At 48.9% G+C, this 16,605-nt stretch overlaps 1 protein-coding gene across 3 annotated transcripts in view; it reads left to right on the top strand.

Annotated features, from left to right (window-relative positions):
* Positions 1–16,605, top strand: part of DHX36 (DEAH-box helicase 36) — a 518,365-nt gene that overhangs the window by 120,615 nt on the left and 381,145 nt on the right. For 2 of the 3 annotated variants that reach the window (XM_029615333.1, XM_029615335.1), the window contains exon 10: positions 6,426–6,566. The exons of the other annotated variant lie outside the window; for it this stretch is intronic. In XM_029615333.1, the coding sequence (XP_029471193.1) occupies positions 6,426–6,566 (141 nt within the window). The remainder of the gene's footprint in view (positions 1–6,425; positions 6,567–16,605) is intronic. 3 annotated transcript variants of the gene reach the window in all.

The following is a 16,605-nucleotide window of genomic DNA, read 5'->3' as shown; positions in this document are numbered from 1 at the left end:
CCTGGTCTCCCAACTGGCTGGATATCAGAGCGGCCACCCCACTTTGTACCAAGGTTCCCGGTACACTCCCCCAGACGCTACAAAGCGCAGGGGGGGGGGGGGAGAGGGGTTGGGGAGTTTTAATTACACTATTCTTTCTTTCAACAGAAGTAGTTACTCTCCGACCATCCTGGGCCTCAGAAATACCAACTTTCTTCAGAAGGCACAGGTAAAATGGTATCTCTCATCACCATGCTTCCATATCACAGTAAGTACATTACCTCTAATATTTCTGTGTTTCATGGTGAATCAACAATATTACAATCCCAAGCTCTGCCGGTTGCACCAGCTTCGGCAACTGGGGAATTTCATTGAATCGCTGTCGGCAATCACTGTTTCTCTACGGAGTGCAACATCATTCACGCTTTTCCTTGCATGGACAGCTGCATAACCACAGTCACTCCACGCAAGGAGCTCTAATTTCTTCATGACTCACTATATATTTACTACCTGGGATTACTGTCACTGCCATAAATCCCTTATACAACATTTCTGGACACCACAGTCATAATGACCTTCCTGTCCAGCATACGCGCAGACATTCTAATAAATTCTTACATATCCCTGCGTGCATTTTCCATAACCTCAGCCCCTCAATTCTTCATTGTCGGGCCATGGGGTTTTTTCACTATGCACTTTCCTCATAGATCCAAACCTCTAAGGGTTAGATTCAGTGAATTTCCATTATCAGTGGGCCTAAGCTGTTCAACCGCTTTCGTCCCTCATCCATATTACAGATCTAGAACCAAAACCTAGTCTGATGCGGCTCATGCTTGCATTTACTCAGGGTTGTAAAGTTTGACCTAAAAGCTTCTCAACCCAATATGCGTCTATTCCACTCCAGGCACACTTTCACATGAACTTCCTGGAGCTTGTAGCCATGAGTTATGCCCTTATGCCTTTCAATACTGCCTCTGCAACAAATCTTTGTGCGTACAGACAGACAGCATAGGGACAATGTGCTTTCCAACACACAAGCACGCACAACCTCTTAGCTGCTCTGCAAGGAAGCTGCGCAGCTCTACCCTTGCTCACTTCATGCATCCTTGGGCCACTTATCTAAGAGATTTACTGAACGCACTAGCAGACCTTCTCCATATAGGTTTCCATCCTCTCGAATGGTCTCGGACTACATGTGTAGCGGGAAACATCTTCTAACGCTGAGGTCAACCGAACTTGCCCTCTGCGTCTCAATCAAACCGTACGGTGCACAGATTTTACTCCCTACACATGTTTCCAATGTGTTCCCATGGACGCCTTTCTTCCATCAAGGGCCTCTTAAATGTCTCTTCTGCTGCCTCTCATATCCAGCACTCTTCTAATGTTGAACCGGGACGGGGTTCACTGTTCTTCAGACCCATGTCCTGGCCGAGACCAGTATGCTTCCCATACTTCTCAATCTATCACACCAGTAACCAATTGGCCTTCTCACAAGTCAGACTCAAATCTTAGACTCACTGATGTTCTCAGGTACTGGTAGCGTCACAAAACCTTCCACACACAAATCCTACCATTCAAAATAGCATGATTTACCACATGATGCATACAAAAGGGTATTACACTTTTTCTTTTTCTACACCACTCTTTTCTCTTGCTCCCTCGGATTCTGCTCCCCAGACATCCTCCACACAGGTACACCTCTGTTCCAATTGGTGTATCGTTTGGGAGTGGGGATACCCGATTAACGGTAAACCCCTTCTGAGTCATCTTACCATGGATTATCCACTGATCAAGCCGCCTCTATTTTCACTAGTCACGGAATGGAACCTATATCTTAACCTTATGTCTCATACGTTCTCCGTTCGAGCCTTTTCATTCCTCTCATTTCACAGTTTGGCATGGGAAATTCTTTCTCTCATAAATGTCATTTCTGCCAACAGGGTCAGTGAGTTACACACCTTGTTACATACTCATCTGACCCTGCGTTCCTCTGTGACAGAGTGGTTTTACGTTTTCAACGTCATATCTTTCTTAAGGTAGACGTTGCATCTCACCTTACTCAGAATATACTCTGCCCATTTTTCCTCAACACCTCTCTCTCACCAAAGTGAGAGGGTTTTTTTTCCACTTCTTGGACAGTAATAGTGCACTTGCATTCTATCTAGACTGCACTACATTCCATAGGAATTCCACCTACCTCTTTCCTTCTGTGGCAAGAGTCAAATTGCGAGTTCCAGTGGGCAAACAGACCTATTCCTCCTAATTGACGGTCTGTATCTCTTTTCCTACCAAGAAGCAGGCATTTCACTACAACACTGTGTGTAACCACACTCTGTTGTGTCCGTCCCAGCCTTAATAGCTTCCCCTCGGCCTCTGCTGCTTGTACATATTTATCAGGCTGCAACCTGGAATTCTCTCCATACCGCCGGCATGCTCCATGTTTGGCCAGTCCATCTACTCTTACTCTTTTCAGTTTAACTACCCAACATCCTTCCACCAACTCGTTAAGGGTTTCAGGATGCCCACCATTACAAATTCCACCCCCGTCATTGCGCCTTTCGCGTGTCTTGGATGCATTTGGTGCACTCTCGGGCATCCTCAGCTCGGTACTCACCCATATGTGAGGACTACTATCCTGCTTGTCCTGTGAGAAAGCAAGTGTTGCTTACCTGAAACAGATGTTCTCACAGGACAGCAGGATGTTAGTCCTCACGAAACCCACCCGCCACCCTGCAGAATTGGGTCTGTAAACGTTTTTACTTTTATTTTAGTTTCGCTTGCACTTTTAGCTATAAGATGAGACTGAGGGAGACACCTGTGGCTCACAGGGATAATTGCAGGCTGAGCATGTTCAGTGCACTCAGTGTGCCAGTGTCAGTCAAAGCTTTGTAGAAACTTTGACAGAAAAGTTTTCCGTACAGGGCTCCATCCTGTGATGTCACCCATATGTGAGGACTAACATCCTGCTGTTCTGTGAGAACACCTGTTACAGGTAAGCAACACTTGCTTTCCTTTCACTACACTTGCACTACATTATAGACCTGTTGGTTCTTTTCATTTTGCCCTTTTGCACCTGTTTGGGAATAAGAACGTAAGAATTTCCATTCGGGGTCAGACTAAGGGTCCATCAAGCCCAGTATCCTGTTTCTAACTGTGGCCAGTCCAAGTCTCAAATACCTGGCAAGTACCTAAACATTAAATAAATCTCAAGCTACTATTGCTTATTAATTAATAGCAGTTTACGGATTTTTCCTCTAGGAACTTATCCAAACCTTTTTTAAACTCAGCTACACTAACTCACATCCTCTGGCAATCAATTCCAGAGCTTAACAATCGCTGAGTGAAAAAGAATTTTCTTCAATTTGTTTTAAATGAGCAACTTTCTAACTTCATGGAATGCCCCCTAGTCCTTCTATTATCTGAGAGAATAAATAACAGATTTATATTCTTTTTCAAGTCCTTTCATGATGTTTTAGACCTCTATCATATCCCCCTTCTCTTCTCCTAACTGAATAGCCAAACTGAATCTCTTCTCCAAACTGAATAGCCTTAATTTTACCTCACAGGGCAGCGTTCCATGCCCCTTATTTTGGTCACCATTCTCTGCACTTTCTCCAGTTCAACTATATTTTTTTTGAGATGTGGCCACCAAGATTGTACACAGTATTCAAGATGCAATCTCACCATGGAGCTATACAGAGCCATTATGACATCCATCATTTTATTTGCCATTCCCTTCTTAATTCCTAACATTCTGTTTGCTTTTTGAATCACCACAGCTTACTGAGCCGACTATTTCAATGTATGAGCCACTATGACACCTAGATCTCTTTCCTAGGTGGTAACTCCTAAGATTGAACCTAACATTGCGTAACTACAGCAAGGGTTAATTTTCCCTATATGCATCATTTTGCATTTGCCATGTTAAATTTTATCTGCTATTTGGAAGCCAGTCTTCCAGTCTCGCAAAGTCTTCCTACAATCTATCACAATCCGCTTGACATTTAATTACTCAACATAATTTTGTGTCATCCACAAATTTGATCACCTCACTCTTTGTACCCCTTTCCAGATTATTTAGAAATATATTAAAAAGTACTGGTCCAAGTATAGATCCCTGAGGCACTCCACTGTTTACCTTTTTCCACTGTGAAAACAGATCATTTATTTATTTATTTTTATTTATTTTTATTTATTTTTATTTACTTATTTAAGGTTTTTATATACCGGCATTCATGATACAATCACATCATGCTGGTTTACAGTTAAACAGGGGTGCAAATACATTAAAACTAAAAACACGTGCAAGGAAATTGCAGTTACAAATAACAAGGGAGATCGAACTGGGAGAGAAGAGAAATACAGAAGTAGATTAACATCAAACTAGTGGCGTAGAGAAATACTGAATTGGATTAACATCTCGTGGTGTTATTTACAAGGGCAGTTGTGACTGAGTTGTGGAAGTTGATAAGGCAGCGATTAGGGGGGGGGGGGGTCAGGAAAAGCTTTTTTGAATAACCAGGTCTTAAGTCTTTTTCGGAATGTTGGAGGCAGGGCTCCTGTCGGAGATTCGGAGGGATGGAATTCCAGAGTGCTAGTCCAGCTGTTGAGAAGGCCCGTTCTCTTAAAGTTATGTGTCGAGTGAATTTGACATGAGGTACTTGGAGGGATCCTCTGTATGCTTCTCTGGTGGGTCTTGTGGAGTGATGATGGCTGAGCAGGAATTGTAAGTCAAGTGTAGTAAGGTGGTAGATGGATTTATATATGATGGTGATGGATTTGAAGATGATTCTGAAGTGTATAGGGAGCCAGTGTAAGTGTTTTAGGATAGGTGATATGTGGTCTCTTCTCCTGGTGTTGGTGAGAATTCTTGCCGCCGCATTCTGGGCCATCTGTAGAGGTTTGGTGTACGATGATAGGAGGCCTAGTAGGATGGCGTTGCAATAATCAATCTTTGAGAAGATTAAAGCTTGTAGTATTGTTCTGTAATCATTAGAGTGAAATAGAGGTTTTATCCTTTTCAGAACTTGGAGTTTATAGAAACAGTCCCTGGTTGTGCGGTTGACAAATGCTTTCAGATTCATCCTGTTATCAATTATAACTCCTAAGTCTCTCACTTGGGTGGAGAGTGGGATGGCTGGAGGAGAAGAGGAGGTGTTGCTGATTTCTGGAGAGATGAGTAGTAATTCTGTTTTTGCAGCATTTAATATGAGATTTAGGCTGGCAAGAAGGCTCTTGATTTAATCTTACTCTCTGTTTCCTGTCTTTTAACCAGTTTGTAATCCACAAAAAGACATCGCCTCCTATTCCATGACGTTTGTTTTCTTAGAAGTCTCTCATGCGGGACTTTGTCAGATGCCTTCTGAAAATCCAAATACACTACATCTACTGGTTCACCTTTGTTCATATGTTTATTCACCCCTTCAAAAAAATGTAGGAGATTAGTGAGGCAAGACTTCCCTTAGGTAAATCCATGCCGGCTGTGTCCCGTTAAACCATCCTTGTAAATGATTTGTGATTTTTTTTTTTTTTTTTTTTTATAATTTTCCACGATTTTTCCCAGCACTGAAGCCAGGCTCACCGGTCTATAGTTTCCTGGATCACCCCTGGAGCCCTTTTTAAATACCAGGGTTACAATGGCCATCTTTCAATCTTCAGGTACAACAGATGATTTTAATGATAGGTTACAAAATCATTGAAATAGGTCTGAAATTTCATTTTTTAGTTCTTTCAGAACCCTGGGGTGTATGCCATCCTATTTACTACTCTTCAGTTTGTCATTCTGGCCTACCACATCTTCCAGGTTCACTGTGATTTGGTTGTTGATCTGAATCATCACCTGTGAAAACCTTCTCCGGAACGGGTATCTCTCCAATATCCTCTTCAGTAAACACTGAAGAAAAGAAATCTTTTAATCTTTCCGCAATGGTCTTATCTTTTCTAAGTGTCCTTTTAACCCCTTGATCATACAATGGTCCAACTGACTTCTTTGCAGGCTTTCTGCTTTGGACATATTTTAAAAAGGTTTTTTTGTGAGTTTTTGCTTCTAGGGCCAACTTCTTTTCAAGTTCTCTCTTAGCCTGTCTTACATTTAACTTGCCAATGCATATCCTTTCTCCTATATTCTTCTGATGGATCCTTCTTCCAATTTTTGAATGAAGATCTTTTGGCTAATATAGCCTCTTTCACCTCACTTTTTAGCCATACTGTTTAGTTTTATTTCAGATTGTTAATTTGTATTTTATGTATTATAACTTTTTTTTATTTGATACTATTTTGTCATATTGTACATCACCCTGGTTTTCTTTTTCAGAAAGGCGTGCCAACAGCTCTAATAAACTAAACATTTACAGATTTTGACAGCTGTGTAAATAGTAACAAAACATTTAATTAAAAATAAATAGTTGAAAATGTATTGGAAGTGACAAAATATTTTTTTTCTGAAGATATTTTCCAGAAAATACAAACCAGAGACCACAGTGGAAAAAGGGATTTATGCAGGGACGTATGAATAGACCAGAAATTGAAGAAAAAGAAGCCCTTTATAGAGAGCGTCTGCCTGATTATCTAAGATCACTTCGAGGAAGGTAGTCTTTATTTTGTTGGTATATTCTACTTTCTGTCCTGTAAATGTGCATCATGTTTGTAGTCATTCTGGACTTTAGTCAGCAGTCTAAGATTGGTAGGTATACGTTTGGTAGCAATGTAAGTTTACCAGTAACAGTTTTTGATTTATGTAGCTCCAAATATATTTGACAGTTCTTTCACTAAAGAAATGTATTGGGCAGACTTTGGCATACCTGATTTAGCAATATACGTTTAGTGCTTGGCCTATTTGAAAACAGCCATACTGAAAGCAGAATAATGGCACAAAATTAGTTGTGAAAATGAGGCACAAAGAAATAAAGTAACTTAGCCAGAGTTACAAAGTCTATCCTTGATTTAAAATAACAGTTCCTACTTGCATTCTAGGATTTCATCAAGACATAGTTAATTGTATTGACTACCAGACTACACCATCTCCACTTTCCCTGTACGTACCAGGATCAGTCCAGACGGTGGGTTATGTCCCCCGTCCAGCAGATGGAGTCAGAACAGAGCTCGAGGGCTCCGCCTCCTATACCAGCTCAACCTCTGCTGGAGCTCAGTATCTTTCTGACTCCAGCAGATGTGAGTTGGGGAAACAGTGCTTCCCCAGTCTGACAGGTTTTTGAGTCTCTTTCTACTTTTCTTTGAGTTCTACCTGTCTTTTGTTTGCTAGCTAACAATTTGGATCAAGTTAATTGAGAAAAAAAAAAAAGTTTTTATTCTGTCAGTGATTTGAGGAGGCGTGCTTCTCTGTTCGGCCTCCTCCTGCAGTGTCACTTTCCTACGTTTGGGGTAAGTGTTATTTTCTCTGTGGTTTTTCTTGCAGCTTTTCTCTTCACTTGTCGGCGTTTGCCGGTACACCCGGCTCTCTCACGCGGTCCTTGACGGTCCTGTGGCCCGGCGAACGCTATCTCGGGCCTGGGCGCGCCGCTAGCGGTTTTTCCCGCCGGCGCCTACGGATCTGTCAGGCGGGTTGTGTCGGCCTTTCGGCCCCCCCGCGGTGCGCTTCCTTTTTGGCCCCCCCCGAGGCGATTTCTCATAGCGGCTTCTTCATGCCGCGCTTTTCCCGCTGCGAGACCTGCGGTGAGGCAGGGTCTCGTTTTTCAAAGGAGGGAGTTTGCCCACGCTGCCTCCCTGAAGGGGAAGGTGGTTCGCGTGGCTCGGGTTCGCGCCCAGCGCCCTCCTCACCACAGCCAGGGATGAGCGGGCCGGCCACGTCCTCGCCAATGGCGGGAACGGCGGCCATTTTGGAGCGGGATTTTCCTTCAGAACACGCTCCGGAGGAAACAGACGCAGTTCGGGGCGCCCCCCGCCTGCACCAAAGCCCAGAGGAAGCTCTACCGGCCCGACCACCGCAAGGGGCCCTTGCGGCTGCGACTTCAGCCAGCCTGCCGTTTTTTTCTCCGGACTTCATTTTAAAGATGCACACGGCTTACCTGCAGGGCCTGACAGAGCCGGGGGGAGCCCCCTCGGGACCTCCTGCTCCCAAAGTTCCCAAGCTCTCGTTTCCGGCCTCCGGGCCCCTGTCCTCGGCTGGGCCAGCCACCAGCTCCTCGGCTTTGCCATCCCAGCCTCGAGTGGCGGGAGCAGCTCCCCCTTTGGGCCCTGACCCTTCGGACCCTCCGGATCCGGCGCAATTGGAGGGGCAAACGGAGGGCGACGACCCGCGAGCCTTGCGGATCTTCCATAAGGAGGAACTAGAAGACCTGCTCCACCAGACCCTTCAAGAGCTAGATCTGGATCCTCCACCGGACCCCCCGGCGCCTGTGGCTCCGGCGGTCGCAACGTGCTCCAAGAAAGGGGACCCGGTCCTGGCCGCCCTTAGGCCTAGGGCTAAAGCTTTCCCGGTCCATGAGTCTTTTCTCCAGCTCCTCACGGGGGAATGGGACGTCCCTGAAGCGGCATTGAGGGTCACCCGGGCCATGGAAAAATTATATCCCTTGCCTGAGGATTTCTTAGATCTCATCCGTTTCCCTAAGGTAGACTCTGCGGTCTCAGCGGTGACTAAGCGAACTACGATCCCGGTGACGGGCGGGACGGCCCTACGGGACACACAGGACCGCAAATTGGAGACATTCCTCAAGAGGGTGTTTTAGGTTTCGGCCCTAGGGATGCGAGCTGTCATGTGCAGTTCTTTGACCCAGAGGGCTAGTCTGCTCTGGGTCCAGCAACTCCTGACTTCGCAACAGTTGCCTCCGGAAGAAGCAGCTCAGGCCGACAGCCTGGAATCTGCCATCGCTTACGGGGCGGATGCTCTGTATGACCTTTTTCGCGTTCTGGCCCGCTCCATGGTGTCGGTGGTGGCGGCTCGTCGCCTCCTGTGGCTCCGGAATTGGTCTGCGGACGCCTCCTCCAAATCGAGCCTGGGATCCCTTCCTTTTCGTGGGAAGTTTCTTTTTGGGAACGACCTGGATCAGATCATGAAGTCACTGGGGGAAAATGCAGTGCATCGTCTACCCGAAGATCGGCAGAGGCCTTATAGGCCGTTTGCCTCCACCAGAACCAGGGCTCGAGCACAGCGACGCTATAGATCCTACCGGCAGTCCAATCCTCGCACTGCTCCCAGTAGATCCCAACCGTGGTCGCGGTCCTTTCGTGGGCGGAGGCCCGCGAGAGAGGGCTCGGGCCAGGGGAACCCCCCCCCCCGGCAAATCTATCCAATGATGCCAGACCGACCCACTCCTCCTGTCCGCCCATCGGGGGCCGACTCACAGATTTCGTCGAGGAGTGGGTGAAGATTACTTCAGATCAGTGGGTCCTGGACACCATCCAATACGGTTACGCCTTGGAATTGGTCCGTCTTCCTCGGGACAGATTTCTCTTCTCTCCGTGCGGCTCCGACCTCAAATGGATGGCGGTTCAACAGACACTAGACCGTCTGCAAGCCATAGAGGCTATCGTTCCCGTTCCTTTCGCCGAGGTGGGCTCGGGCCATTATTCCATCTACTTCGTGGTTCCCAAAAAGGACGGCTCGTTCCGGCCCATACTGGATCTGAAGGAAGTGAACCGCTCTCTGCGGGTCAACCGATTCCGCATGGAGACGCTGCGTTCAGTGATCGCTGCGGTACACCAGGGGGAGTTTCTGGCTTCCCTGGATCTGACGGAGGCGTATCTGCACATTCCGATACGTCCGGACCACAGACGCTACCTACGTTTCAAGATCCTCGGTCAGCACTTTCAGTTTCAGGCCCTACCCTTCAGGCTCGCAACGGTTCCGCGGACCTTCACCAAGATCATGGTGGTGGTGGCGGCGGCCCTCCGGCAGGAGGGGATCTTAGTGCACCCCTACCTGGACGACTGGCTGGTGCGGGCGAAGTCCTTCTCGCATGGACAGGCCTCGGTGGCCAGAGTCTTGGAGATGCTTCGCTCTCTGGGCTGGGTTGTGAATCTCCCCAAGAGTTCCCTCGTCCCATCCCAACGCTTGGATTTTCTGGGGGCGACCTTCGACACTCAGCAAGGCATGGTCTTCCTGCGGGCGGACAAGGCACTCTCCTTGAGGGAGCACGTCCGTCAGTTCGCGTCTTTGTCGGAACCCACCGCTTGGAATTATCTACAGCTTCTGGGAGTGATGGCGTCCACCATCGACATGGTGCCCTGGGCGTTTGCTCATCTAGGTCCACTGCAGGCGTCCCTGCTGTCGCGATGGAAACCGGTGTCACAGGAGTATCAGGTGGTTCTACCCCTCCCCCAGTCAGCTCGAGACAGTCTGGAGTGGTGGCTGGTCCCGGTTCACCTGGCCCGAGGCGTCTCCCTCGACGTTCCCTCTTGGGTAATCGTGACCACCGACGCCAGCCTCGTGGGGTGGGGCGCGGTCTGCGAACGAAGCGCCACACAGGGGACGTGGTCCCCGGAGGAGGCGAGGTGGCCGATCAATCGTCTGGAGACCAGAGCAGTACGCCTCGCACTTCGACGTTCCCTCCCCCTGATTCGGAACCGAGAGGTACGGGTTCTTTCGGACAACGCCACCACGGTGGCGTACATCAATCGTCAAGGCGGGACGAGGAGCGAACAGGTCTCCGCCGAAACCACGCTCCTGATGGACTGGGCGGAACTTCATCTGGTTCGGCTCGTGGCCTCCCACATCGCCGGCATGGTCAACGTGCAAGCGGATTACCTGAGTCGTCAGCGGTTGGACCCCGGCGAATGGTCCCTTTCCTACGAGGCGATGACGCTCCTGGTTCGCCGTTGGGGAACGCCGCGACTGGACTTGATGGCGACCGCCCTCAACGCCAAGGCCCCTCGCTTCTTCAGTCGCAGAAGGGAGCGCGGCGCGGAGGGGGTGGATGCTCTAGCGCTGCAGTGGCCGGCAGATCAACTGCTCTTTGTTTTTCCTCCCTGGCCCTTAGTGGGCAAGATACTCCGCAGGATAGAAACTCACAGCGGTCCCGTGATTCTGGTAGCTCCGGAGTGGCCGCATCGTCCTTGCTTTGCAGACCTGCTTCACATAGCAGTGGACGGACCGTTACGCTTGAGTCATCTTCCTCGGCTCCTGCAGCAGGGACCGGTATTTTTTCGAGCAGGCGGCACTCTTTTGTCTTGCGGCTTGGCTTTTGAACGGCGCCGCCTCCGCCGACGAGGCTACCCGGAGGCGGTAATCTCTACGATGCTCCGGGCCCGCAAACCTTCTACCTCTGTTGCTTATGTGCGAGTGTGGAAGGTCTTCGAGGCCTGGTGTACCGATCATGGGGCCCGACCCATGGAGGCGTCGGTACCTCTGATCCTTCAATTTTTGCAGGACGGGCTGGATAAGGGTCTTGCATACAATTCCCTACGTGTGCAGGTAGTGGCCCTGAATGTTCTGGTACAGACACCGGTCGCCCTGCCTCTCCAGGCGGATATCGCCCGATTCCTGAAGGGGGCCAAACATCTACGGCTACCGGTCAGGGACCCTTGTCCGTCGTGGAGTCTTAACCTGGTTCTCCGGGCCCTAGCGGGCGCTCCTTTCGAACCTCTACAGGAGTCTTCGCTTAAAGATCTTACTATGAAGACAATATGAAGGCAATATGCTCTGCCTGTCGAATCTCGGAGCTGCAGGCTCTTTCCTGCAGGGAACCCTACCTTCGCATTTCGGAGGCGGGGATCTCGCTGCGTACAGTACCTTCCTTCCTCCCGAAGGTGGTCTCTTCGTTTCACGTGAATCAGACGGTGGAACTCCCGGCGTTCTCTCCAGAGGAGTCGAGGTCTCTTCGTCACTTGGACGTCAAGCGAGTCTTACTCCACTACCTAGAGGTTACCAATGCCTTTCGGGTTTCCGATCATTTGTTTGTGCTCTGGTCGGGACCTAAGAAGGGCTCCTCGGCTTCAAAGACGACCATCGCCCGCTGGATCAAGGATGCCATCTCTTCGTCTTATATCGGGGCCGGTCGGGATCCGCCCAGGGGCGTTCGAGCTCATTCTACACGCTCTCATGCAGCGTCTTGGGCGGAGTCTCGTGCCGTCTCCCCACAGGAAATTTGCCGGGTGGCGACGTGGAAGTCGCTGCATACCTTCGCTAAGCATTATCGCCTACACCTGGCGCCCTCGGCTCCTGGGCAATTTGGCGATCAGGTTCTCCGAGCAGGGCTCTCAGGGGCCCACCCATAGTAGGGAAGCTTTGGTACATCCCACCGTCTGGACTGATCCTGGTACGTACAGGGAAAAGAAAATTATTCCTTACCTGCTAATTTTCGTTCCTGTAGTACCATGGATCAGTCCAGACGCCCACCACGCTGGGATCTTGCGACCTGCTCGGATTCATTGTTATCTACTGTCTCTTCTTTCTTCTCTCTGGTTCTCTATCAGAGTTGTACAGCTCCTCACAAGTTGACGTTGGCGACCTCTTTTTGTTAGGTCATGCCTGTTTTATTGTTCTTGATGTTTACTTTCGTCAGGGTTTTGATCCAAATTGTTTTGTTATTGCTCTTTTGGGCTTTGTTATTCACGATACTGAGCTCCAGCAGAGGGTGAGCTGGTGTAGGAGGCGGAGCCCTCGAGCTCTGTTCTGACTCCATCTGCTGGACGGGGGACATAACCCACCGTCTGGACTGATCCATGGTACTACAGGAACGAAAATTAGCAGGTAAGGAATAATTTTCTTTTACCATTTTTTGCTTTGGATACTCTTTGCAAGAGAAGTTCAATTGAAAGAAAAAATGGAGTGTTTAGGCTTGCTTCACATGGTCCAAATTCATGGGAATTAATAAATGTAATTGGGGCTTGTTCAGTTTTGCACTCTTTAGTGCTTATTTACTTTATCCTTGCTGTGTATAAAAAGTTTTGTTGGCAAATAAAAAGATAATAAGAACATAAGAAAATGCCATACTGGGTCAGACCAAGGGTCCATCAAGCCCAGCATCCTGTTTCCAACAGTGGCCAATCCAGGCCATAAGAACCTGGCAAGCACCCAAAAACTAAGTCTATTCCATGTAACCATTGCTAATGGCAGTGGCTATTCTCTAAGTGAACTTAATAGCAGGTAATGGACTTCTCCTCCAAGAACTTATCCAATCCTTTTTTAAACACAGCTATATTAACTGCACTAACCACATTCTCTGGCAACAAATTCCAGAGTTTAATTGTGCGTTGAGTAATGCTAAAGGCCAAAATGTTTTATGTTAACTTTTTATATAATTTGCAGATCAGGAAAGCCAAGTTAAAGTTGAATGCTTTTGTTTTCAACTGGATCCCAAGGAGATAGTGGCTTCCTAAAGTGACATAGTCAGGGGGGGGGGGGGGCATGGCTGGAACTCATGTCACAGGACTTCTACATCATAGCCCAGTTATGTAACCACTGTGCCACAACTCATAAGAACATAAGATTTGCCATACTTGGTCAGACCAAAGGTTCATCAACCCCATTATCCTGTTTCCCACAGTGGCCAATCCAGGACACAAGAACCTGGCAGGATCCCTAAAGGTAAATAGATTCCATGCTGCTTATCCCAGGGATAAGCAGTGGATTTCCCCAACTCCTCCTTAGTAATAATGTATAGATTTTTCCTCCAGAAACTCGTTCATACCTTTTTTAAACCCAGCTACACTAAAAGCTTTGGCAATGAATTCCAGAGCTTAATAATGCGTAGAGTAAAAAAAAATATTTTCTATTTGTTTTAAATGTACTACTTGGTAACTTCATTGCATGTTCCCTAGATTTTGTACGTTTTGAAAGAGTAAACGATCAATTTCCTAGCATATAGCAGATGGACTTAGGACCAATGGGTTTAGTGTGCTCCTGATAGCAGTTGGAGATGGATCAGATTTCAATCTGACGTCAGCCCTAGTACATATAACCCTTCAGGACGCCATGCTCCTCAGTATTTTCTGTCTCCATAGCAGTTTGGGACTCTATACACGCTTGCACAGCGTTGGAGTATTCTAACCAAAGAAATCCAAAACAAGAAGAAATCTTACCTCTACAGACGAGCCCCGCTCTCCTGCAGTGATACCTACGGAGTCCCTCCCCCAGTTGAGAATTCCTGAGGTGATTTTCGCGATCCCTCAGAGGTAAGCCTCTGTCCAGCAGCCGGTTCCCGGTGTGGATTTAGCCCCCGACATCAGGCGTGGCTGAGAGGCAGTGGGTGCAACTTCGAGTGCGGCGGTGAAAGTACTTCTGTCTCCCCCGGGAAACGCCGAGGCAAGGTAAGGTAGAAAACTTCTTAAAAGTCTCCGAGGCTCAAAGAGCCGTACAGATCGCCAGCCGGCGTCAGTGCCACCGGGTTGATCAGCCTTTTCTGGGCTAGACCCCAGTCCGATATGAGGGTCCTCCCACGTGGAGACCCTTCGAGGTGGTCGCCATATTGCTCGTGTGGTCGCCGTCACCATTTTCACCTGATCTCCACCCTGTCCGCCGATGCGAGCCGTGCGCACAAAATCTCTTGTGCGTGCATAAGTGCCGTGCGCACAGACGCACATGAGGGCGCCGGGCGCACAGCCAGAAGACAACTCTGGCTCCGAAGATGGTCAGCTGACGCGACGTCCAAGACGAGACTCACGAGAATGCCCTTTAAGGGAACCCTCCTGTTCGGACACGAACTGGAGAAGTTAGCCGACAAATGGGGCGAATCCCCTCTATCGCGGCTACCGGAGGACAAGAACAAGAGAAGCCAGCGCCCCTCTCCCCGAACATCTAAGGGCAGGGGATCACAGTGCTTCAAACCGTACAAGAGTACATCTCGCCCCGCAGGCAGGGGCCAGTTTTTTCTGAACAAGCACAACAAAAGGGGAGCCGGCTTTGGTCCAGGCCCCAGCCGCACCCCGTAATGAAAATCAGCCGGCCCATCCACAGGAAGACGCCATAGGGGGCAGGCTTGCCCTATTCTACTAAAGATGGGTTGAGATAACTTCGGACAAGTGGGTCCTAACCATCATTTGAGAGGGATATTATCTGGACTTCCACAGCATCCCTCCGGACAAATTTGTGAAATCTCCCTGCCATGACCCCTTCAACAGGACAGCAGTGGAAACCACGCTGACCAGATTGCTTGGATTAAAGGCCATAATGCCGGTGCCCACGCAACAACAAAATACTGGGCACTATTCCATCTGTTTTATCGTTCCCAAGAAAGAGGATACCTTCTGACCCATCCTGACCTCAAATCCGTCAACAATCACCTGAGGGTCCCTCGCTTCTGCATGGAAACCCTACGCTCGGTCATAAGGGCGATACAGCCGGGAGAATTACTCACATCCCTGGATCTGTCAGAAGCCTACCTGTACATCCCGGTCTACCACGAGCATCAGCGTTTTCTGTGTTTCGCGATCCTGGACCACCACTACCAGTTCCGGGCACTACCCTTTGGGCTAGCCACAGCGCCCCGAACATTCACCAAAATCATGGTGGTAGTGGCAGCGACGCTGAGGTCAACACGAACAAGAGCTTTTCTGCATCCCTCCCAATCTCTGGAATACCTGGGAGTCCAGTTCGACACCAGACAAGACAAGGTCATCCTAATTCCTACAAGGAGAACAAAACTGATGAACCAATTGTGAAATCTGTTAAGCAGTCTTCGCCCCAAGGTGTGGGACTACTTCCAAGTCCTCGGCCTCATGTCATCCACACTGGAAGTGGTTCCATGGGCAAGAGCTCACATGCGGCCCCTACAGCGTTCCCTACTGTTACGATGGAATCAGATGTCCCAGAACTACTCCGTCCGCCTCCAGCTCCCGGAGGAAGTTTGAACCCAGCTACAATGGTGACTACAAGAAGACCATCTGAGCAAGGTAGTAAGGCTATCCCCGCCGAACGGGACCCTTCTCACCACAGATGCCAGGAACTGACCGCCCAGGGGCAATGAGACATGGAAGAATCGGTATGGAACATCAATCGACTGGAAGCACGGGCAGTCAGACTAGCCTGCCTACGGTTCAGTCACAGACTCCAGGGCGAATCGGTCAGTCATGTCGGTCAATGCCACAACAGTGGCCTACATCAACTGCCAGGTGTCCCTGGAAATAGACCCCCTAATGTTGTGGGCAGAATCAAACCTACAGGAGATCTCAGCCACCCACATTCCGGGAAAAGACAACATCACTGCGGACTACCTCAGCAGAGAAAGTCTAGACCCAGGGGAATAGAGGCTGTCTGCCATAGCCTTCCAATTGATAGTAAACCACTGGGGAACACCAGCCATGGACCTCCTGGCAACCCAGTCCAAAACATAAGTTCCCAACTTCTTCAGTCGCAGATGGGAACCACAATCCCAAGGGATCGATGCCTTCGTCCAGGCCTGGCCATGGGAAATACTGCTATTCGCCTCCCCCCCGTGGCCGCTACTGGATGGGGTCATCCGCAAGATAGAACACCACAGGGGACCAGTACTTCTAGTGGCCCCGGACTCGCCAAGAAGGCCGTGGTACACAGACATGCGAAGACTACTGACAGAGCCCTCTCCCTCTACCTCCGCACAGGGATCTACTCCAACAAGGCCCAATCCTCCACAAAGACCCAACTCTATTCTCTCTTATGGTCTGGCCATTGAGAGGACTCGCCTGAAGAAGAGCGGATACTCTGGGGCAGTGATTGACACCCTGCTCCGAGCATGCAAGTTTTCCACATCTCTA

This window comes from Rhinatrema bivittatum, chromosome 9 (genome assembly GCF_901001135.1).
Source record: "Rhinatrema bivittatum chromosome 9, aRhiBiv1.1, whole genome shotgun sequence".
NCBI lineage: Eukaryota > Metazoa > Chordata > Amphibia > Gymnophiona > Rhinatrematidae > Rhinatrema > Rhinatrema bivittatum.
The sequence above is the reverse complement of the archived record's forward strand: the minus strand, read 5'-3'. Positions and strand labels throughout refer to the sequence as shown.